Here is a 24,584-nt window from a genome sequence, read left to right as displayed (position 1 = left end):
GGATCTTGATCAGCCTGAAGGGTAAACACCAGGCTTACTAATCTACCCGCAACATTTTTCTCTGGTGTCGGAATGTCTCGCGATGTTTGTAAATTCTTAAAAAACAAAACACCATTTAATTTCGGGTTAAAATGAGTTGTAACTGGAGCGCTGGACATATATACCCACATTTCATTAGTAATGCGTTACATTACTTCATTACAGCAAAAAGTAATACATTACTGTAACTCCGTTACTTTTGTAACGCGTGACACCCAACACTGGTCGTAAGGAAGTCTACCCTATAAACCATAGAAGTGTTTCGATGTAACAGGTGTGTCATTTTGTCATGTTGACCCAACGTTTATCTCCGAGTTGTGAAATTGTGTAATCAAAATGATGTCAAACGAAATTCACTCTTGTCCTCCTCTTTCTATCAGCAACTCTTCAGCTGCAAACACTGCTGTCCCTTCCACATACACCCACACACCCACCCACCCACCCACCCACACACACACACACACACACACACACACACACACACACACACACACACACACACACACACACACACACACACACACACACACACACACACACACACACACACACACACACACACACACACACACACACCACACACACACACACACACACACACACACACACACACACACACACACACACACACACACACACACACACACACACACACACACACACACACTTGTCTTGCCTATTTCAGGGCACATTTAAAAGCAGTTAGCTCAGGCAAAGTACATATCTTAAAAACGAAATGTTATTTGTCTAGCAGCTGGTGGCCTTGGCAGGGTGACAGAATTATAGTATTGGTTTGAGGGGAAATCGGTGGAATCTTATCTGCTCAGGGCTGTGACACACACATCAACCTCAGCTGGAAAAAAAATCTAATCACACACATGATTTGTCCCATTTTTAAACTCAGAGGAGAGTTTTATCAAACCAAGCACAGCGGAACACTTTGTCATGTAGCTGTTCTTCAGAACAAACATTTATAGGATTTTATTGGGAAGTGTGTGTGTGTGTGTGTGTGTGTGTGTGTGTGTGTGTGTGTGTGTGTGTGTGTGTGTGTGTGTGTGTGTGTGTGTGTGTGTGTGTGTGTGTGTGTGTGTGTGGAGATGGGAGCAGAGGAATGCATTTAGCAGAAACAGCGGAAGGTGTTTGCCCGGTCACATCCTGCTATTGTGTACGCTCACTCATGGACACACGCAGGGACACACACACTGCACCTGGTCTGATACGTTATTTCCAGCTTCTTTCTAAACCTCTGACTAGCTACGACACATCTAAAGCCGGTTTGTATGACCATGCAGTACTACTGTATCTGTACTGTAGATTATTACACTGCTTTGTTGAATACTAGATGTTTTTAATAACGACATTCTACGGTGTTTTATTTCTTTATATTACACGGCTTAGTTGAATACTCGATTACGATTGGTGAATTTAGACATTTCAGAGGTTGTTTATGTTTGGGCTCTGGCCAGGGCCGGTTCTAGACAATTTGCTGCACCCCCCCCCCCCAGCCAGAGAATTGTACAGTATAATCCTAGCTATCCTGGTGCTGAAGCACCCCCCAGGATAGCCATAGCACCCCCTAAGCACCCCCAAGAAATGTATGTGTCTTTTTTTTTTATGTGTGAAATTCATAATTTGAAAAATGATTGATTCGAAAATAACATGCTACAGTACAGTACAAGTAGCCTACGTATGGGTCTCTGTGTTTCATTCAAGCTCTGCTCTGTGTGTGTGTGGCACGAGCCACGGAACGTGCACCGGTAGGTATCTATCGGAGATCGTTGTGGTTAGCATCTGGTGCTAGCTAGCTACGCTAACGGATATAAGGAGCTTTTTCAACAACAAGGTGGAGGGAGAACTCTCATTTTTTCATTTCATTTCAAACCTTTATTTACCCAGGTGTATCCCATTGAGATCATTGATCTCTTTTTCAAGGGAGACCTGCTCAAGTAGGTTCCACATGAAACATAAAAACATAAACAGAACAACAAAAAGGACATCTTACAGCATCATTACGGGGATTACAATTTACAATAACTATCCACATGAGCAGGTACCAACAGCTTCCGATTGAGTAGCATCCAACCGAGCTTTAAAAACATTTAGTGGCACCAGATTGCTCAGTTTCCATTTCAATTGCAGACTATTCCAAGACAGAGGAGCTGCGCATCTAAAAGCTATCTTCCCTAAGACAGTCCTAGCAGTTGGCACATTTAATAAAACTACAGCATGCGATCTCAGGCAGTAGCCACTTACAATTCGCCGTGAGATCAGGGAGCAGATATAAGATGGAAGTTTCCCTAACATGGCTTTATATATAAAAATGTACCAGTGACTGAGCCTCCGTACAGTTAGCGAAGGCAAACCAGCCCTTGCATACAGGGTACAGTGATGGGTTAATGCTTTACAGTTTGTCACAAATCTCAGTGCACTGTGATACGCAGCATCTAACTTGACCAGGCAATTGGCAGGTGCATTCATATACATCAAATCACCATAGTCCAGCACAGGTAAAAAGGTCAGTGACTAGCCTTTTCCTGTCAGACTGAGAGTCTCAGATAACCTCAGCTCAGGTGAAGTAAATGACTCTCTGTGTTTAGAGAGTTAACTTTAGTCTAAGTTATCTCAGTGGGTCTCAAATAGGGCTGAACGATTAATCGATTTTAAATCGAAATCGCGATTTTAAATGATGCGATTATGAAATGATGCGATTATGAAATCGCAAAGCCTGCGATTTTTTGTAACATTTTTTTTTTTTTACAATTTTTTTTTTTCCATCACATGTTTCTATTACAGGGTGAATCTTAAAAATGAAGCTTGACTTTAAAGCAACCCAACGGAAGTTTCATGTAAGTTTAGTTTTTTCACTCGTAGCTCGGGCTGCGGGGGTGCTAGAGACGGGAGTACGTTGATACGACCTTCCTAGCCGGAGTTATGGCCGCATTTTACAATAAACTTCCGTTGGGAACAAATAAAAACAAATATCGCAAATCGCAATCGCAATATTTGTCAGAAAAATCGCAATTAGATTTTTTTCCCAAAATCGTGCAGCCCTAGTCTCAAATGGTTTGGTCACGATTAATGTAAATAAGTATTTCCGAGGCACACGTTTATATGATCATTATAGTTGTAAAAAAAAAAAAGAGCATAAATGAAAAACAGGTATGAAATACTATATGGCAGTAAAACAAGAATACAGTTTAAAAGGGGAGCGATTTGTAAAATATCCATAAAGAAATTGAAAATCTGTGTACAGTTCTGTTTCATATGAGTGTTGAGAGCTGTATCCATAAATTCATGGATGAATGTGAAGTATTTTGTTAAAGGAGGAAGAAAGCGTAATTAAGGAGCACTATTGGAGTGACTTTGATGGTTATTGGAATCAGGATGAATTAATTTGGATTCCTGCTGTATGAAGAAATTAAAGGACGGTGCAAGTGGAAACAATTTACAAAGGGATTAAACTGTTTAAAACACATGCTCAAAGTAAGCCGGATTTTGCCGATGTGTTTATGTGAATTCAAAAGTTGTAAATAATCTACAAAATGGAGGAGACCGATCTGATTGGAGCAACTGTGACAAATAATCCAACTGAAACCGGCATGGACAATGACTATGTTTTAAAAATGCACTTAACCAGAAAAGCCCGGTTTGGACACTTAACGGGCAGAAGAAACATTTATATTAAATAAATAATTATACATTTCTGTCTTTTTATGCCTTTAATAGCTACTAACTTGAATTTGTATTCAAATTAATTAATCAATTACTTGTTATATTTTATTGTAATGTAGAGACAAGGTTTTTAGTGACAATCATGTATTGCGTTACAATTATATGTAAAAAAATCATCTGAGGCCTGACGCCCCCCCCTGCGATCTTTGGCGCCCCCCAGGTTGGGAACCACTGCGCTAGAGGATGTGAGGTTCACCCCCAAATAAAGCAGGTTAAAATAATTATATTGCATACATTTTTTTTAGATTGTTTGTTATGTGGATTTGTAGTATTTTTTTTACTGTATATATTTTGCTAAATCTTCAAGATTTAGCAAAATACTCCTTTTGAGGCCTAGTACATACAGTGGCAATGACTTGAGACATTGCCACTGTATGTACTAGGCCTCAAGAGCCTTTCTTTTGGTGGCAGACACATAGAAACAAATTGGCGGGGCGCACTTCGCACACTCAAAACATTCCACGTGCTCAGCGCTCACATTTTGCTGGTCCCGCGTGCTTTAGCACCGCTGCTATGACTCCATCCTGTCACTGTCAACCCACTGGCCATTTAACCTCTCAACAAGAAGAGCTTTAACGCTGGCAGCATTAGCGCTTTGCTTAATATCAGTATCAGTGATTAATGACAGTGATAGCCATATTGTGCAATAGACAGAATCAACGCCTCCAGGCTTACTCATTTCATTCTGTAAGACATCATTCAGACACGCAGTATTTCAAACATAATGCAGATTACATCAGGATTCAGACGATAACATTTTGCACATTTCACAGATTTTCCAGTCAGTGGAGCCACATGTCAGTGGCTAACTGCTGACCTATGACAGAATGCAGATACTCACTTCCATGTGCATTATGAGTCTGCATATACAAACTAATCTACTGCTAATGCATTATAGTTTCACCTTAAAGGAGACCAGGCAGTGCCAGTATGACTAGAAAAAACAAGTTTCAGCTAATTCATTTAGTCCACGGTTGCGGTTGAACAGTCTTATTTGCTTATTCGGAAGGTTCATACCGGAGTGAAATCAACCGGAAGTAACTATGAGTCATGATAAGAGCTGTTCGAATTCTCTTGATGATAGGAAAGGAGCTTGAGTTTTCCAATATTATCTCCTTTAGCTTGGGGTACACTGGACCATACTTTACGAATGGAAATTAGATAATACTGTCCCACAATTCCTTGCAACATTTGGCCATTCACGGAAACAACTGATCGTGACCAACAAACGCTGATCATGTAAGTTATGTTGCTTGGTTGCAGTCGGATTCTATTTGCAATTTTTTGGACAGCAGCCCATGTGTTTTCCTCTCTCCTTATACACGTTAGTTCAGTTTGGTACAATCAATGTACTTGTATGGAAGAAAATAAAGGCTATGTTGCTGTTACATTTTTTAAGCAGGCAATTATCAATATAAATCGTTAAATTAACCAAATGTGCCTGAATCATATCATTGAATAATTTGACTTTGAAAACCATCTATGTTTATGCAGTCTGAATTACCCCCTGCCCTTACACATTTTGGGAGAGCAATTTACAAGTATTGCTTTGAACAATTTTTTCTGAGTTTACTCAAATTCAGAGGTGAAGTATCTGAACTTTGTTCTTTGTTAGTTCAGATAACAATAATAGATATAGCAACACAGGACTTGTGTCACCTGATTTCTTAAGTCCTGTCTCACGGTTACTTAAGTCATGTGTTGTGCATTTATTTTCACGGGTACAAAGTACAAACAGTGAAAACAAAAAAAATAGTATTTTATTAAATTGTCTTTAAAGGGGGATACAAATAAAAACAGAAACTACAGTTTGGAAAAATAGCTCTAAACTATGTAAATCTATGAAACACAGCTATTTAACAAAATATTAAGTAGTGACTGCATTTCACATCCTGGTAATCAGTTTGTTGCCATATTTAATCCTAATGGCCTTTGAAAGATGTATTAAAAGGTGAGTGAACAGAATATTCCAGAACCCTCTGCTGAACCAGAGCTTCTATGTCCAACTAACAAACCCTTACATTCTTTGAGCATTGAAAACTACATTTCACAGCCAGCCAATATATCCATACTTTCAAACAAACACCCACTTGATTGCTGTCCGGACTAAAGATTATGTGTCCCAAGTTAACAGTGTGTCAGTAGTGTGTCTTAATCTCCCTAATGAGGACATGCATCCTCCAGCTGCAGAAAAGTTAACAGTTGACGCTGACACTTAAGAAGGGTGTCATGCAATCTGCTGAACACACTTTACACACCCTGCACACTGCGCTGCTGACATTAACATGCAGCTTCTATCAGCCTCCCGCCGCGCTGTATTTACCTGCAGGCTGTCCCATGTGATCCTGCAGGAGCGCACTTTAATTTTGCTGCATTGTCCTTCAACAGTAAATTCCTGTACCAAATCCACCTCATTCCACTCCATCCTCTTAGCCTCGCAGAGAATCAGCAGACCTCTATGCTTTCAGATGGACAAAATGTTGCCGGAGGCTTGACAGGGAGACGCTCAGAGGGAGGGGGAAATGAGAGCGATCCTTATCACAACTTTCCCTCTCGTCCGCCCGATGATGTGCTGTGATTTACGACACTCTCGCTCTCTCTCACTCTCACTCTATCTCTCCCTCTCTCTCTCTCCCTCCACCCACCTCACCTCTCTCATAGAAACTCTCTCCAGCATTGGTGTGTTCTCCTATGACGTGTAGAGCCCACTGCATTCAATTAACACAGTGCAAACATGTCTACACCCATAAACCAGTACATAAAGAGATGATCCAATCGCATTTTATACAACTTCCTTTTTTTCTTCTATCCATCCATGGAACTACACCTCCTCTCTTCCTACACCTATAAAGATAGAGTGGTGCAGGAATGAGTCCCTAAACCCAGAACTGGGTTTACATTTTACCAATTCCGTTTCCCTCGTCTTATATGTAATTTTCGTTATTTTGAGCATGGTTAGTTTTTGGTTAGCAGCCTGAAATCAAATATGGTTAACACAAGCTTATGAGTTTCTTTTAGGTTTTGTTCCACGACATAAAATACGTCAGTAAATACCCCACTGGTGAATGTCTGAAGCGTTTACGTGTCATAAAAATGGTGGTCGCTATCAAGTGGTTAAATGAGACTACTAAACGTGATGGTGCCGAACAATAGCCGCCTATAGCTTAGCGGTTGTGTTAATATGCGGAGATTATCCTGCTAACCATAACGTGTAAGTATCATCAAAAGTATGAAACGTGTGTTTGCCACAGATCTCTTTGTCTGCAACATTCCAAAAAGAAATGGAAAAATCCCTTTGCTTTTTCTCAAGGGAGCTTTAGGTTGCATTCACATGATAGGCGATTGTTCCTCGGTCACCGCAAGGTTGGGCGCAGAAAAAAACCAGCCAGTTATGTTGTGTTTCTCTGGCCGAATCTGCTAGCTTGCGCCGCTACATACAGCTGTCCTCTGACCGGTTGCGCTTTAAAAGGTCAGCTGTTAACATTTCAATAATTTGAACTTTGAGCGGAGCGCTCAGTGAAAATGTTGAGCTCTTTCATAAAAAACAGAATGGCGACGACAGTGCAGAGTCGTTTTACCGCGCATCATGTGAATGCAGCTTTAGCGATGCTAACTTCTGGGTCGGCTTACAAAAATACATCATCACTGCACCACTCTATTTCTGTATCCCCCTCCACCCCTCTTTCATCCACACCTTCTTAATCCCTATCTCTATCTATCTGCACTCCTTCATCTCTCCTTCTCTCCATCCTTGTCATCCTTCTGCAGCTGGCGTTTTGCTGCAGCGACATCCCCTTCTCTCTCTCCCTCACACCTCCCTCTTTCTTTTTCCCACTTTCTCTCAGAAGGGAAATCACTGCACCACAGCCTGATGGGGCACCAACTCCTCTCTATCAGCCTCCGCCTCCTTGTCCAGATGTGTGTTATGAGGGAAATGATGACGCTGACGCCGGCAGATTAACCGTGAGGCAGCAAGCATGGGACGGGACCAGCGACACACACACATTCACATGATATGCATGTGCACACACTCGGACACACGTTAGAAATACAGCTGACTCCTGCTGCGTCATATCCCCTTCACACACACACACACACACACACACACACCACAAGCACCACACACCACCACACACACACACACCACACACACACACACACACACACACCACACACACACACACACACACACACCACACACAACACACACACACACACACACACACACACACACACACACACACACACACACACACACACACACACACACACACACACACACACACACACACACACACACACACACACACACACACACACACACACACACACACACACACACACACACACAGGTCATATGTGACCGAACTGCTGCATCACACATGTATTCTTTCATTCTGAAACAGATACACATCTGTCTCACTCAGATACACACACTCACACAAGCACACACAAACGTACACACACTAACACATTCACAAGTGCACTCATCAATAGATGAAGCATACTGGAATTGTTGCCAGTGCTGCTGTTCTGGGTGAAAAGTGGGCTTTGTGTGTATTGGTCTGTAAAAATAACATGCATGTTAGATTTAAATATAAGGTTGGTCAGTGTATGTTTTGGTCATTGGATTTTCTTTTCACAAATGGATATTCAAAAACAAAAAACGACTGGATATTTAATTTTCGTTTTAAAATTGAAAAACCAAAATTGAAATACAAGGCGTTTTTCTTTGTCATGGTCAATACACTGACCAAGGTGTTATCAGAAGTATTATGTTGAAATTTGGAGACATTTTCATTGATATTAACTGGACTTTTAAATAATCTTGCGAAGCTCTTTAAAGGTAAAAAACAACATGAATATTATGTTATAAGTATATATTATGTATGTGTTTTAAGGAAGGCTATATATTTTCCAAACAATGTCGCGCATCACTTGAAAGTGTCCTTGAGCACTGAGTAAATGGACTGTACTTATATAGCGCTTTATCCAGTCTTTAAGACCCCTCAAAGCGCTTTACATACTACATGTCTTTCACCCATTCATACAGAGCAGTGTCTGTTACTCTAGGACCTAACATGCATACACCGTTGGCCATGCCATCGGGAGCAACTCAGGGTTAAGTATCTTGCCCAAGGATACATTAACATGTTGACTGCATGGGCTGGGATCGAACCCACAACCTTCTGGTTGAAAGACGACCGCACTACCTCGCAGCCACAGTCGCCCTGAAAATATTTCAACTTTGACCTTGTTCACCAGTGACTTTGCGACTGACACCAATCAGAATACAGCTGCATGAAGCGGGTTTCTCATGCTCAAAAGTTAATTTCCCTCCGGAGAGAGTTTTTCTCCCCACCCCTGCCGGAAACGCCTCCATTGGACTCCTTTGTTTACTTAAGTCCCAAAGTGACATCACTATGTAACACTTGCGCTACTATTGCCTAACGCTCCAACACATTGTACATGATTAATAAGAGGCGGGGCATCTCTTAGCGGTTGCCCAATCAAAACAGAGCCGGCCAGCTGACCTGGTTTCAGACAGAGGGTGAAAAGAGGTGCTGCAGCACAGGCAGTATGCTTGAAAAATAAAGAGCTTTTTGAACATGAAAGCATGGAGACATGTCACAGTAGAGAAACAAAATACAAATACAAGCGTAAAAATCTCCATAAAACTAATATATTTTCATATAAAAAGGACAAAAAACGTTATTTTATGACACGTGACCCAGGCTCTGGTCGTGCTGGAAACACTGGTTTAGCCGCTTACAGGCTTTCAAGCACGAGATCGTTTCACAAGTTCCACAATTTCAATTTTAAAAGAATGCTAGATAGTGGCAGATATAAATGTTTTCCTTGATTAAATGTCCAATAAATCAGCCCTTTGTCTGATCCAGTTGGTAAGCAATTGACAACAATGCCATTACTAATCTAATCTGCAACAATGTTAACACAAATAAGAAGACGAGGAGGAGATAAACAGGGCCCTGACGGGGGCATATAATAAAAGGATTCTGTGGCTGTGTAGATGCTAAACCTGCACAAATAAGACAAAAAGAAACCGGAAACTGTAAAGGGTGAATTGCACACCTAATTGTGCTGCGAAGCAGATAGCGTGTCCTGTGCTACTTCCACATACAGTATTTCAATTAGGTAATATGGTAATAGGTGTAAAATCTGCCACTTTCTATGCAAATGGACCTTGTTGAAAAAGAGTTTGACTCACAAAGATCAGCAATAATAGCCACACACAGTTACCGTGAAATATGAGCTTCAGAGAGTGGGTGGTAACTGAAGAGCTTTTATAAGGAGGGGTCACGGCCATTCTTTCTACTGATCATGGGAGAGAAGTGATTGTAGCCCAGAGAATAGTCTAACTAATTTGTTTAAGGATGCAGTGACAGGATGCAATGACAGGTGTGTCGTAAAAGAAGAAATTAATAAATACATCCTACAGGTCATTTTAAAAAATACATGAGAAAAAAAGCTGCAAAATGTTATGGTCCACAGATGAAGGCTCTGAAGCTGCCTTAACATGACCAGCGATAAAAAGACTCTGTGCTGACGTTTCTTTTGTGTTTCTATGGTGCACTACACTTGGCATCCCACTGTGTTCAAAATTAAAGAGGCCCTATTATGCTATTTGGGTGTTTCCCTTTCCTGTAGTGTAGGTTTTGTATAAATGGTCTGCAAAGGCTAAAATCCCTGTCCAGACGGAGTCTCTCCCCCACTCACCTCCAACACATTGTACTTGATAGGCTAAGGGGCGGGACATCTCTTAGTAGTTGACCAATCACAACAGAGCCGGCCAGCTAACCAATCAGAGCAGACAGGGCTCTGGTTTCAGACAGAGGGTGAAAAGAGGTGCTGCAGCACAGGCAGTATGAGAAAAATAAAGAGCTTTTTGAACATTAAAGCATGGACACATTTTACAGTAGAGGCACTAAATACAATTATGAACCTGAAAATCAACATAAAACTCACATTTTTTCAAATACAATGGAAAAAAAAACCTTGCAACCCAAAGCAAAAAGCTATTTTTTTATGACACGTGACCCAGGCTCTGATCGCTCTGGAAACACTGGTAGAGCTGCTTACAGGCTTTCAAGCTGCACATTCTCAGTGTGGCAGGGACAGATCATGTGACACAGAAAAGTCTACTCCACTGTTTTTCTCTGTATCTTACGGCGCATTTCCACTACAGCGCGGAGCGCGGTTTAAGCGTGCCGTGCACGACCCGTTTTTGGTTGTGTTTCCACTTGGCGTAGTACCGGCTAGCGGGTACTATTTCACAGTTTTTCTGGCCCCATAAAATCGAAGTTCTTAGCGGGCCAACAACCAGGCTGAGTCGGGCTGAGTATGCTAAACTAGAGAGAGAATCGCTGGCAAGGGGGCTACAACTACAACAAAATGAACATATTTGACCGTGATTTAATTGTAATACACGTTTCAAAATGATGGCGAAGTAACAACATACTGATACCGGTTAGTAAAAACCATGAATTAATGCTTTGACAAGTCTGCAGACAGACGGCAGGCAAACACCCTTTTAAAATGCGTGTTTTCTAAATGGAGACCGGCTAAGCTAACGCAGTATATGCTCCGACCGTCCACACTCACAACAACGGCCTATACAGACATAAATAAACCAGCGACTGTATTCGCCATGACACAGGCAGTCTGTGGTTTGTACTTGTTTAACTTTTGTCTAGTTTCTGAACAGATATGATGAGCTGTGAGCTTGAGTGCTAACAGCTAACGGCTGTTTTTCTGTGGTTCGCATTGAAGATGACATCACTGGGTTACTATAGTTACTGCCCCAGCTACTAAACTGTAATGGAAACGCAGCATAAAGTGAGCCTGGCCTAACAAGGCCTAACTATACCGTACTAAGCCGAGCGAGGCCCTGCAATAGAAATGCGCCATTAGTAGGACACAGCGTTTCCGCCAGGGGGGCGTCTTGCCGTCATTTGATGCCCTTATTCAGCTCGGGACGCCCTGAACGCGAGCCGAGGGCGTCCAAAAATATTAATAATTCGAGAGAAGATCGAGAGTTTTTATTGCTTGAAATAACGAAAAGGAAAAAGGACAAGGACATCCCTCTGTTGGAGGGGCAAAGGAGTCTGGTGGGATTCTTTTCGGAGTATTGAGGATCGTTTCCCCGACATCGGCGGTGCCTGCTACAGGACAACACGGAACGTGCACGATTTGGACCCGATGAGTGGTGATAGTGGAGCATGCGCATGAGCTGCGAGCACCAGAGCCTCGCAGCGGCGAAACTGAGGCTCCGTGGTAAACTGTGGTAACATGAAGAGCCGTTTGGGAGCCGAAACAGCTGGCGCTCAGGGGCGGCGGGTGCTGTAGGCTAGGGAAGGCTAAGCCTTCCCAAATATTTGTGTCACTGCATCCTGGTAAAATACAAATATAATGTATAATGTCTGTGTCTTTGACATTAGCGCTGCTAGCCACCTGTGCCCTGTACTACGACGCCAGTTCAACAGACCCTGGATATGTTTGAGTAGCAAACTAACTAACAACAACAAACTAACAAACGAGATCTCGCTAAGCGGTCCTACGACGCTGGTTATCAACTCGGTAAATCAAGCCAGGGATTCTCTCTCCAGCTGAAAGCGCGTTCACGGGGGCGGGGTTAGCTACATTTGACCAATCACAAACAGGGACAAGTGTACTGACAGCGCAGCGTCATACTTCATTAATGAAAAGTAAACTAATATTAGACAAATATGAGCTTTAAACATCCATGACTTAAACATATAATCCAGGATACAAGCCACAGAGTTGCACCGGCAAGGTGAATACAGAACAACTGGTTAAAAAATAACTAGGCCTACCGAGTGTTTGAAAGCGTATAGTTTTATGATATCACTGCCCCATCTAAGACACGAGTGGATCTGACTTTAATTACATTTGACTCGAGTGTTTCGTCAACATAATGTGTTAAAATAATACTTCTGCATACAGTATGTGACACTGTAAGTGTTGCACGGCCAGATACGGCTGGAGAAGCTGACTCAGATAAGGAGATATATGATATATTATGATATTATATGATCGATCATCTGATTGATGATGTAATATGAATGATAAGTGCGACACGTCGGCGTCTTCTCTGCATACGGCAGTTTAAACTGTATTTCCTTTATCCTGTAATATGACTTGAGAGATTTAAACTCCGCACACTGAGTTGATCTCTTTTCTATAGATGCCGGAGGCGGGCAGCGTCAGGTAAAAAAAGTTATTTAGCCTTCCCAAACCTGAGCCTCACGAGCCGCCTATGCTGGCGCTTTAAGAGAGCCGAGCCAAATGATCCGGCTCACTAACGTAAAAAGACAGTATCTATAAGTAAGTAAGTAAAGTTTATTTATAAAGTGCTTTTCACAGACAAAGTCACAGTGCTTGACAAAACAATAAGACATCCATATAGGAGGCGTACAATGATCAATGAACCCACATGTTAAGAAGTCACAAAAGCACCAGAGCATAATTTAAGACACAATAAAAACACAATAAAACAAAACTTACAAATGAAATTTAAAACAAACAAAAATAAAAACATAGTATTAAATGGAATAAGATCAAGCACACCGGTTACCCAAACGCCTGACCAAACAGGAATGTCTTTAAAATAGTTTTAAAAGACTCAACAGACTCCGCAGACCGTAGATGAGCAGGCAGAGCATTCCATAATTTAGGAGCGACTGCTGCGGCTCAAGTCCGCAAATATTAAGTCGTCGTCCCCCCCCCCCCCATCGCCCCAAACATAAGCGCACGCTGATGCGCTCACAAACGCACGGACATACACAACCACTCAGAAGCGCCACATGTAGGCTATCAACAACAGCCTGCCCTGGAATCAAACCACCTCAGCCTGACAACGGCACAGCGAAATAAGAAGAGGATTACACCTGTTTCCTTGATGTTTGTCTCTGGGGAATGGGCCGGTAGGCCTACATAGACCGGTTGATATAATATAGCTTTTAATCTTGGCGTCGGGGGTCTCAATAGCACCATAGAGTCCCCAATCGGTTGGGGCCCTTGGGGGAACTGTTGGACCACCGCCAGGGACAGTCAAATCCAGCCTCTCCTCCTGGCTAGCTGGAGAAGAAGGTCGCACAGCCACGGATACAGCTTCACTTGTGGAGCTAGATGGCAATGATGGTGGTGAGGCAGGTGAGCTATCGTTAGCCTCCGGCTCCGGCTGCCGCTGCACTTCAACATTGCTAACGTTAGCGCTCGATTTCGAGGACGATGTATGACAAAAATGTTGTCAGTTTAGCTGTTACATCTCCTTGTTCTCTCTTGTCCTTTCTCTTTTGAGCGCTGCTCTTGTGCTTTGGTTTGCTGTACATTATAAATGCAAGCTATTACATTTTTTATAATGCTGCCGAACTTGCTGCTGCTAGCTACAGCACAGTACAGGTTGATTAAACGGTTCACTCACCCAGTGTTGCCAACTCCATAGTAAGGAAAGTAGCTATTGGCTATCCGGAAAGTCGCCAGAAGTCGCTAAATGACGTCATCGCCTAATTTGCATATCATGTAATGGCGGCTGTAGGAGAGAGCGTGGTAGAGGGGAGTACAAAAAACGTTCCCAACCCTTCAAGGATCAAATTCTGGACTTCTCCAGGAAAGCATCATGATGTTTAGCTTGTCACAGAGATGTTTAGCTTGTCACAAAGAGGCACACACACAGTGGACGAGGTGATTGAGTGACTGAGGCTGTGTGAGTCAAAGCAAAGCAAAGGCAGTTATTTATTATAGTGTGAAAGTGAGTGAAGAAACATTTACATTTAAATCCCGCTCAAAACCAGGACGGCTTGGCAGTTGGCGCATGCGCAATTCATTTGCAGTCTCGACGCGGGGGTGTGTGGTTGTCTCCTCTCTGCTGTGACTGCAGAGCAGCTCTGCTGCGGCCAGGCAACTGTCAGTCTGAGCGCCTGTGAGTACTATGGGAGGGAGGCGGAACAATACGTGAGTCTCCAAACACCAGAAAAGTCGCTAATAACACCATTATAAATCGTTAGATTAGTCGTTAGTCGCTTTTGACACAAATAAGTAGCCGTAGGGTTTGGAAAGCCGCCAAATTTAACGAGAAAACCGCCAAGTTGGTAACACTGCACTCACCATGCAAGGTATCACATGACATGAAAGGGAGCAAGGTCACAGGACAGACAAATTACAAATTAATTTAGGTTGCTTGGTTACTTTGAAGACTGCGTGAACCGGTCAATGCCTTTGGGGCCCCAAAAAAAAATATTTTAAAAATATAAACTATTTATTTATTTATTTTGTTGTTGCATGGGCCCCTTGCCGGCTCTGGGCCCCGGCTCTGGGCCCCGGAGCGTTGCACCGGCTGCACCGTCGATAGTTATGCCACTGCTTCTACTGTATTGGTGCACAAAGAGTTTCAAACTGTCCAAGGCATTTTGCTGCAATAATACAACAGAACTAAAGAAGTCATGCACTAACAAGCAATCATTCAGAACAATAATTCACCAGTCACCAAACCATGTCATGTTGCAGCAGCTTCACATACGTTCATGTGTATAATCTGAAGCACATGGGGAAAATGTACTTTCTCTGTGTGAGTATCAGTTTCCACAGTGTGTATGTTCTTAGAGTTATGCACATTCACACACATGCAAACCAAGACACGTTGTTCTGACCATACATCCCACTGGTGATGAAACCCATCCCTTTCCCATCTGCTGCACGCCTTCAGTAAAAATAATCCTCCTGATCTGCAATAACATCCTGCAGACATTCCTGCAGCGTGGGCCCAACCGAGAGGGGAACACTGTGTTATCAGAACCACAACGTTTGAGCAGCAGGGTGGGCCGCTGGTTACAGAGATCAGCATGTTACGGAAAGGTCATATCTTTGAACCCTACTACTGACAGCACGTCCATCAACAGCAGAGTTGAAGACCCTGAGACGGATTTAGGAACAAAAACAGGACGGCCAGATGGAGTTAGGGAATACTCAGTAAACTCAAGTTCTGGTGAAACGTAATACAGCCCAGTTTCCATCCAAACAGGGACTTTCCTACAACTCTGCATCAGACAATCAGCACTGCGAGTTGGACTCGGCTGAAGAGTTTTTAACGTTTTGTTCTACGACATAAACAACGTAATTAAATACCCCACTGGTGAATGTGGCCGGCAGGTGCAAACGCGGAGCAACGGCCCAAAACGCATACATAAGCAGGAAACACCTGCAAATAATGAAATCTCTCAGGCATTCCATAAGGAGGGTCAGGAACTCACGCTTGGGACCACCAGTGTCCACTCCATCCTCAGTGTGTCCCTCATCATCAGTGAACTTAACTGACATCTCATGAGAGGGATCGAATGAGGCACCTTTGAAGCCGCGGATTGCTCCATCCCACACACTGGCTCTATTAATATTGAACCTGCTGCAAGATGTATTTGTTATTTTTGCAGAGAGCCCAGTCAGTCAGGTATTCTGTGCTGGGAAAGACAAAGTGATGTATTTTAATATTAAATGATGAAGCTATAATAAGATTTACAGAATAGAATAGACAAATTAAGTGGTAATAGTAACAATTAATACCTTTGCTCCATTTTGTCTTCTGGCTCAGACTGGCTATCAATAATAATAAGTGCATACACATTTGTGTAGTTGCTGCAGTGAGAAGACAGTTGAATAATTACTTTCAAATACATAATATATGCATGACAGTCATATTTACAAAAGGATGTCGATCCTCTTCCTGTTTTCTTTTCAATACATTGGCTTCTAAACTGACAACAGCACTTTTGTCATACTCCTGCACAATCCTTGTAAACATTTTAAATGGATGCAAGAAACAATATCTGACCTTTGAAAAATATGTGTGGGTGTTTTTTGTATCGTCTTCACTAAGATGTAAGATGTTGTGGGTGTCATTTGGAAATGTATGAAAGTATAATTGTTCTGCTTCCTGGAAATGTTACCCACTGTGATTGGAGGCTATACAAACAAACAAATGTACAAATAAAGATACACACCACACCAGGCGCGCCGGATTCATTTTAGAAGTGGGGGAGCCAAAAAAGTGCGTGTGTATGGCCCAATCCCAAACCACGCCCTACACCCTACCCCTACACACTCCCCCTCCGTGACGGAGTGAACTCCGTGGAGTTACACATGAGGCTCCCTCCTGTCAGATGGAGGGAGTAAATACAGCAGCAAGCTTTGGGACGGCCTCCCCTCTCTCCGGCAGAAACAGGAAATGCGTAACTGTATGTAACAACGGTTTCAAATCAGCATCTCTTAGACAAAAAGTTTAAATGAATAACTCAAATAAAACTCCAAACATCTTTCATTGTGTTACTTTTTTGTAAAGCTCTTTTAGTTTTAAACCTGATGTTTATAAGCTTCTTAGTTTTTGCAAGTCTGTAAATATACACAACTTTATAATAAAATGCACACATTTAACTTTTTCTAGACTAAACACAGGTATGATCCTAAGTTAAAAAAATATGAGGTTATCATGAGGTTGTTAACATCGCAGTTTATCAGTGGATGTTTGCTGGAAGCCTGGAACTACTTGTAAACAGCGTGTTTGACACACAGCGTTGAGACCGGTCAGGTACCTCTGGCTACAGGTGATGCAATTCATGAAACTTATTTCAAGAAATGGACATAAATTATTTATTTAACCAAACCAAACAACAATTCTTGTGAAAAGAACGTATAACAAGCTTGTTAACAGTAACACAAGCTGTGATGTTGTGTAATTAAAATCACATGACTAAAATGTCCAATAACAGATGAGGGTGGAGCAACCTTCCAACAAATGTCCCACAATACATAGGGTAAAGCAAAACAAAAATCCCCACGTGGCTAAATCTACTTCATCTTACTAGATTTTGCCAAAGTAAACCTCCCTTCGCTCACTGGCAAAGCAGAAACTCCGGAGCACTTTTTTGAGGTCCAGGCCGTCGGTCAAATCTTTGTGGATGTGGAGGAAGAGAAGGTGATTTAAGCGGCGCTCGGATATAGTTGAACGAAGGAACGTCTTCAACCAACGGAGGCTGGAGAAGCTCCGCTCAGCTGTTGCATTGGACATCGGCACAGTGAATTACAGCCGTAGAAGCTTGTCCACTTCACTGAAGAGGGATTGCGTGCCTCGTCCCTGTGCCGCCAGCATGTCCGCGATTGTGGCCACCTTTGTCACCTGAGTGATGGGTCTTTCAGCGGCGGAACTGTTGTGTACCTGCAAAACTGCTGGAAACAGTGACAACTGGGTGGACAGCCGTTCCATGTCAACATCACCTGTGTACATGTCAACCAGATTTTGGGGGATGTTGATGCTGCCGAATCCCGGGGGGGTGTTTACTGCTGTGAGGAGTACCTGTTCCATGCTCATCAGCAGAAGCAGAGTGGGTTGGTTAAACCTGCAAGTCAGCTCAGAAGTGAGCAGGTCAACTACCTCAAAGAACTGGCCCCTGAAGTAGTCCTCTGGATTTTCCCACTGATGAGGTGCATCCCCATCATCATAACGGCGTGGAGCGCGCCGCCTTGGAGGAAGAGCCGGTGCCTGGACCAGGTCGTTCATGGTCATTCTTTGGGCATCTTCAAAGATGCTGTGGAATGCCTCTGTGGACCTCAGGTTTGTGTAGTGTGTCTGGAGCATCTGCACTGCTGACTTAACTGTCTCTGCTGAGAGGTCTTTGGACTGGAGCACCCGAGCCACCTCTTCCGCAGAAGAAAACAGTTTAAGACACACTTTCAGTCCAAAGAAAACACTGAATTGAGTCATCAATGCCTGCAGCCCTGGTGCCTTTTTGCTTGCTTCTGTGTTCCCCCCCATTCGGATTATTTCATCCAAGGTGTCGTAGACAGCTTCATGATTGGCAAGCAAGGATTTGATTGCACTGCCTCTGGCTGTCCAGCGAGTGGGGCAGAGCGGTGTGAGGCCATCACTGGCACCAGGAGAGGCAGCAGCAGCATCCCTAATGTTTTTAAAGATGGCGAGTCGTTTTGGTGAGTTGTTGATTATCTCATGTTTGTCGTGAACTAAACTGAAGGCACCACGTACAATGTTGCACTTTGAAGCAGCTTCCTGAACAATTAGGTTCAAACTGTGATTTGTGCAATGCATTGAGACTGCTTTGGGATTGATGTCTTTAAAGCGTTTGGCCACACCTGACATTTGTCCCTGTAGAACAGATGCGCCATCGTAGGTTTGCCCTCTCATGTCACCAATGTCCAGGCCGCATCTCATTAACATGTCCTTAATAGTAAGGGTTATTGATTCTGTGTCAGTCTTAGGACAGTCATACATTCCTATGAAGTCTTCATGGACAACATAACCAGCTGATACCCATCGTACAGTCAGAGACAACTGTTCATGCCCGGAGCAATCGCGAGTTTCATCCACAATAACTGCATAGTGTTTTGCATTGCTTTTAATTTCAGTGAATAGAGTGGTGAGAGACTCCCGATACATTTGATTTATAAGTTCATTAATTGTCTCATGTGACGCATATTTCCCGGTGAGCATGAAGCTTTTCAGAGTGGGGTTTTTCTCAGCAACGAGTTCAACTAGCTTTTGGAAATTGCTCTCCTTATGCCCCCTGCTTGCTAGGCCCTGTTGGGTTAGAAACTACAGACAGCGCAGTTGCTCCATCATTCCATCTCTTCTTTTTTCCTGCTCAATATGCTGTTGTTTGACAAGCTGTATGTTGACTGGTGTTTGACTGAAGAAAGCGCACTTTTTTTTTAATACACTCTCTGTGGAAATGAGACTTTTCGTGGCTGTCCAGGAGGCTTTGGCACTTTTTCCAGTTATTAACTCCGGTATTAACAAAGCTGTCATCTCCACATTTTGAGAAAGTTACAAGCCGTTTGACAGCAGCAAATCTGCATATTTCACAGAAGGCCCGTTTAGTGGTTTTGCAAAGAATTAACCACTCTCTGTTTTTGTACCATTCTGCGTTGAAGTACCTTTCTCTTTGCCCAAATAATCTAGCTGTCTCCTTTTTTCCGATAGTTAGCTGTACAGCTTTACCTGTCTCAATGTCCCGACAACAAACCTCCATGTAGTCGGAACCAGCCTGTTTCGGTTCAACGACGGCGGTGGCGGTTTTGACCGTTTCTGCGGCCACAGAGCTGCTGCTTTTGGGTTCATCTGGCTTTGCTGATGAAGGTCCAGGCTCCGGAGATGTGGATGTCAGGGATGTGACCTTGCAGTTGTTAAATTTAAGTTTAGATTGACTGTATTTAGTTTTCTTCTACGCTGGTTCTTCTGACATGTTTGCAAGTGTATATTCTTTCTATCTAGGTTAACGGCTGACACACACAGAACACGTAACAAATAAAGTAAACAACGTAACACAAACAAATCTAAGCTTTTTTATTGGTTGTAATTTACATGGATACATTTGAATGGTGTGACAATGTCCTATTTGATTGGGTTAAAATGTACATATTCTTCCTGTTATGTCTGCCTGCTTTATTTTTACCTAATGCAAAGTGACCTGTTCTATCGAAATCAGTCACATTGACCCGAAGACACATTTTGAGTTGTATACTGTTGGAAAGAGGAGATTCCGAGCTTTATGATATCGGGATTGTTTTTGTACTCCAAATATTAAGCAAAATATGTCACATTATATAATGACTGTTACAGAGTCATCATTTTGAGAAAAGTGTCCTCTTCTCTGGATCGATCTGATTGATTATTAGCGGAGCAAATGATCAAAATAGTACGGAGGGAAGATATTTTCGTTTGGATTACTGGTCTTTAGTTTGCATCATTTCTGTAAATGCAGCGTTTTTTCGTTGCATTTGTTTTCAGGATTTGTTTGTTTTTCATTTCAGGATTTGCAGCTGTTTCCTGCTAATGTATGCGTTTTTGGCCGTTGTTCCGCGTTTGCACCTGCCGGCCACCGTATATATGTGTCATAAAACAACGGTTGCTAACAAGTGACTAAATGTTACTGTTAAACTTTATCTCACAGATACAAGTCCGCGAGATGGGGGAGACCGTGGTACCCCTCAACAAAAACACACCTGTTTGGTAACCTGGCTCCAAAATGGTGGAACAAGCTCTCTATTGATATCAGGACAGCATAAAGTCTACACAACTTCAATGCAGACTGAAAAAGCAGTAGCACTTATGGTTTGGGTAATTGAAAGCAATTATGCCAACAGGATTCTTCCTTATTGAGTTTGTATCATTATGGTTAAAAGCACTTGTTAAGTCGCTCTGGATAAAAGCGTCAGCTAATGAAATGTCATGTAGCGTGTAATATATAGACAAAACAAAGAATTGATTTTCTTCCCTGCCCTTGGTCAAATTGTTCATTTGTTTTTCACATCTTTGATTATGAGTGTTGTACAGTATTGTGATACATTGTACAAGTGTATATCCACCACTTTAAGGTCCAAACTGCTCCACCAAATAACATTTGCTCAAAGATTGTAGGTCAACCCTTTGAGAAACTCTTGGAATCAGCCTGCCATTATAACATAATAAATATTATGATATAATATAATATTTTCTCTGACCCCTGCCATGTCCTGAACAGTGAATTTGAATAACGATATTGCAATTTGCAAAGATTGAAATAATCTCTAGTCTCATATCAGGATACCGATATGATATTGATATTTTGTCCAGCCTTATTATATAGTAATCAAACGTCTAACAGCATCAGCAAAGTGAACATTCGTCACCTCTAGTGATTCAAGTCAGCCGACGTCCCTGAACCCAGACAATCACATAACCTGCGAGGCTTTTCTAGGGATGACATACAGTGGAAATATTCATCTTAATCTGTAACAACACAACTCCTGACATGAGTGTTTTGTCAAGAGCACATAAACACACACTCAAAGACACACCCCCACTTCTTAATATATCCCTGAGCGGTGCCCTCACACAAAGCTGGATGGGCTACAGTTACACACAGATGGATCAAGAGGCTTGTGTGTGTGTGTGTGTGTGTGTGTGTGTGTGTGTGTGTGTGTGTGTGTGTGTGTGTGTGTGTGTGTGTGTGTGTGTGTGTGTGTGTGTGTGTGTGTGTGTGTGTGTGTGTGTGTGTGTGTGTGTGTGTGTGTGTACTGTAAATGTGTGACAGTGTCTGTGGTCGTTCTGGGGTGAGGTTTGTATGACGCTGTCTTGGGAGGGGAAGGAGGGAGTGATGGGATAGGAGCCAGCCCACACACACCAGAGGAAAACACAGCTCCTCTCCACTGTGTTGGCCAGTAAGTGGCATGTTATTTAAAGTTCTCCATATTATATAGGAAAAATACATCAAGGCATTCAAAAACGACATGCGCCACCTCCCCTTAATTTGTGTGTTTTCTTACAATGAAAAAGGTAATCTTGAAGATAGTTTAGCAGGTTTGATGAAGTAATTAGCAAAATGCTAATGTCACGCTCTTAGCAGGTATAATATTAATATAGTATTCGATTCGTATTTAACGTGTTAGTATGATTAACACAACATAGTACATGTCCAAGGTAAATACTTTATGTATGTGGCACTCATCACATTGTCAACCTTTCTTTTAAGAATTTCTCAGTTCTAGCTAGCTACATGGCAGATAGAATTCTATTGAGAAATGGCAGTAATTGGCAGTCATAATGCTAACAAAGATTACATATTTATCTCCGAAGGTTGTGAAGAATCAACCCATAGTGGGTCCCAGGCCAAGACTGTTAATAGTGCCAGACCATAAATGTGCACTACAGTCCCCTGCACGTGGATAACGTTAGGATTCTATGCAGGCTTAATGTGAGCATGTTTGAAATAAAAAAATTCCTGCTTTTTTGCCTCCACAACTTCAGAGAATTTTGAAAAACAAGTGTGGCACCTCTAGTCCTATATCATACCAAGAACAGAGGCACTAACTAGGTTCGTAAAGTGGTATGCCGTGAATAACTCTGGGAAGAGTTAGATTTTAGTTGAAGATTTTACAATTTTATTGCCAGCAATGTTCAACAACATTTACATTAAATTGTGCCAACAATATGAAAAGGAATGAAAATAAAAAATAGAGCTTTTTTCATTAATGGAATATTCTCCGCGACGCAACGAAACTCGCGTCCCTACGGATTCCAGCTTCTGAAATATGTCGCCAGAATCCTGAAGAAATTCCCTCTTTCTGCCAACTTCCCGGTGGACCTTACAGCTGACTCGCTGACACCTTGGATAGAAATGCAGCTTCGCTTCATCCGTGAGAGAATACAACCAGCGCTGCGGGCCGCCGGGACAGAGACACAACGGCAGCAAAGGAAAGTTTCCAGGAACAAGCTGGCATATCTCTGGCAACACCGCAAATCAAAGGCAATCGATATCATTTTAAATAACAGCTGTTTTCCGGAAACCCCGCCCACTGTTAGTGATACAGCCAATGTGTATGACTACTATAAAGCCAAATGTCAAACTGTGCCGACGGCTACTCCCCTGGCCACGCCCCCTTGGTACAATTTCATTGACAGAATAGAGCCAGGCTATTTCCCAGATACCCAGGATTTTACAACAGAGGAGGTGGATGCAGTTCTGGCTTCTCTTCCTAATAACAAGGCTAGTGGATCTGATGGGGTCATCTATGAGGCGCTGAGAGCTATCAGGCCCACGTCAACACAGACACTCACACACATCTTCACTGCCTGCCTGATCAATGAGAAGTTGCCTGCTTCATGGAAAGGGGCCCTCATTCACAGGATACCAAAAAAGGAAAATGTCCCAGATGATCCTTCCACTTGGCGTGACATTTCACTATTGCCCACTATATACAAAGTCTTTATGAAGTGCCTACTCACCCGCATCTTACCCTGGCTGGTGGACACAGGGATTCTCTCCCCCCATCAGAAAGCATATATCAACAGACAGGGAATGAACGAACATGTGTTTTGCTTAAAAACCGGAATAGATGATTTCAAACATGGATCATCTAAATTCTACACAGTGTTTTTGGACTTTAGAGACGCGTTTGGTGCACTCTCCCATGAGGTGATGCTACAAGCATTAGAGGAAATACACCTGCCTCAGCCTTTTGTGAATATTGTATCCAATGTGTACCAAGGTTAATTTCTCCAGGTTATCTGTGGGCAGCAGCTCACAGAGCCGATTGCACTGAAGGTGGGAATAAAAACTGTCTGTCCCTGAAGTGCCGTGAACTTCATCCTAGCACTCAACCAATGGATGAAGTGGATTTACCAGTGCGCTCCTTTGCATGTCAAATCCCCAAATCCTGTTCAGGGATACGCTGACGACGTGCAGGTTTCATCACGACAAGAGGATGTCATCATTAACATGCTGGTGCGCACTGATGAGTTCCTCCAATGGTCAGGGCTGGAGGTGAAGCAAGCTAAGTGTGCCATACTCCATGAGCGCCGCAGTGGAGGCAACAGCTGGTATAAGGCCAAGAACGACAAGCCCCCCTCCTTTCTTGTAATGGGCCAACCCATTAAGGTGTATTCCCGTAATGAGACCTACCCATACCTTGGCCACAGGTTTAACATCGCTGGCGAGTGGGGGGAGCAGGTCGAGGAGCTCGCTACAGAGTTTCTCCATCGTCTCCACCTGATTGACTTGTCCCCCCTCCCCGTCCTCATGAAGTTCCAGGCTGTGAGAGAGGTGGCTTTGGCTAAAATTCAACATCTCTTTGCCAATGTACACATCCCTCTCAAGGCACTGAGAGAAATGACAAACAAAACTGTCCAGCTGGTCAGAAAGTGGGTGGGCCTCAACACACACTCCACACGGGGCATCATCTTTCTCCCATGTGGAGAGGGGGGGCTGGGAGTCCCCAATGTCGAGTGGACC

At 42.8% G+C, this 24,584-nt stretch overlaps 1 protein-coding gene across 5 annotated transcripts in view; it reads right to left on the bottom strand.

Annotated features, from left to right (window-relative positions):
• The window catches only part of LOC117558517 (apoptosis-stimulating of p53 protein 1-like), a 107,764-nt gene that overhangs the window by 32,188 nt on the left and 50,992 nt on the right, over window positions 1-24,584 (bottom strand). The window contains exon 1 of one of the 5 annotated variants that reach the window (XM_034234767.1): window positions 6,095-6,545. The exons of the other annotated variants lie outside the window; for them this stretch is intronic. Coding sequence (XP_034090658.1) covers window positions 6,095-6,196 — 102 coding nt within the window. The 5' untranslated portion in view covers window positions 6,197-6,545. Of the gene's footprint in view, window positions 1-6,094; window positions 6,546-24,584 lie in introns of those variants that run through there. 5 annotated transcript variants of the gene reach the window in all.

This window comes from Gymnodraco acuticeps, unplaced genomic scaffold (genome assembly GCF_902827175.1).
Source record: "Gymnodraco acuticeps unplaced genomic scaffold, fGymAcu1.1, whole genome shotgun sequence".
Taxonomy (NCBI): domain Eukaryota; kingdom Metazoa; phylum Chordata; class Actinopteri; order Perciformes; family Bathydraconidae; genus Gymnodraco; species Gymnodraco acuticeps.
Note: the sequence above shows the minus strand (reverse complement) of the source record. Positions and strands in the feature narration are given on the sequence as shown.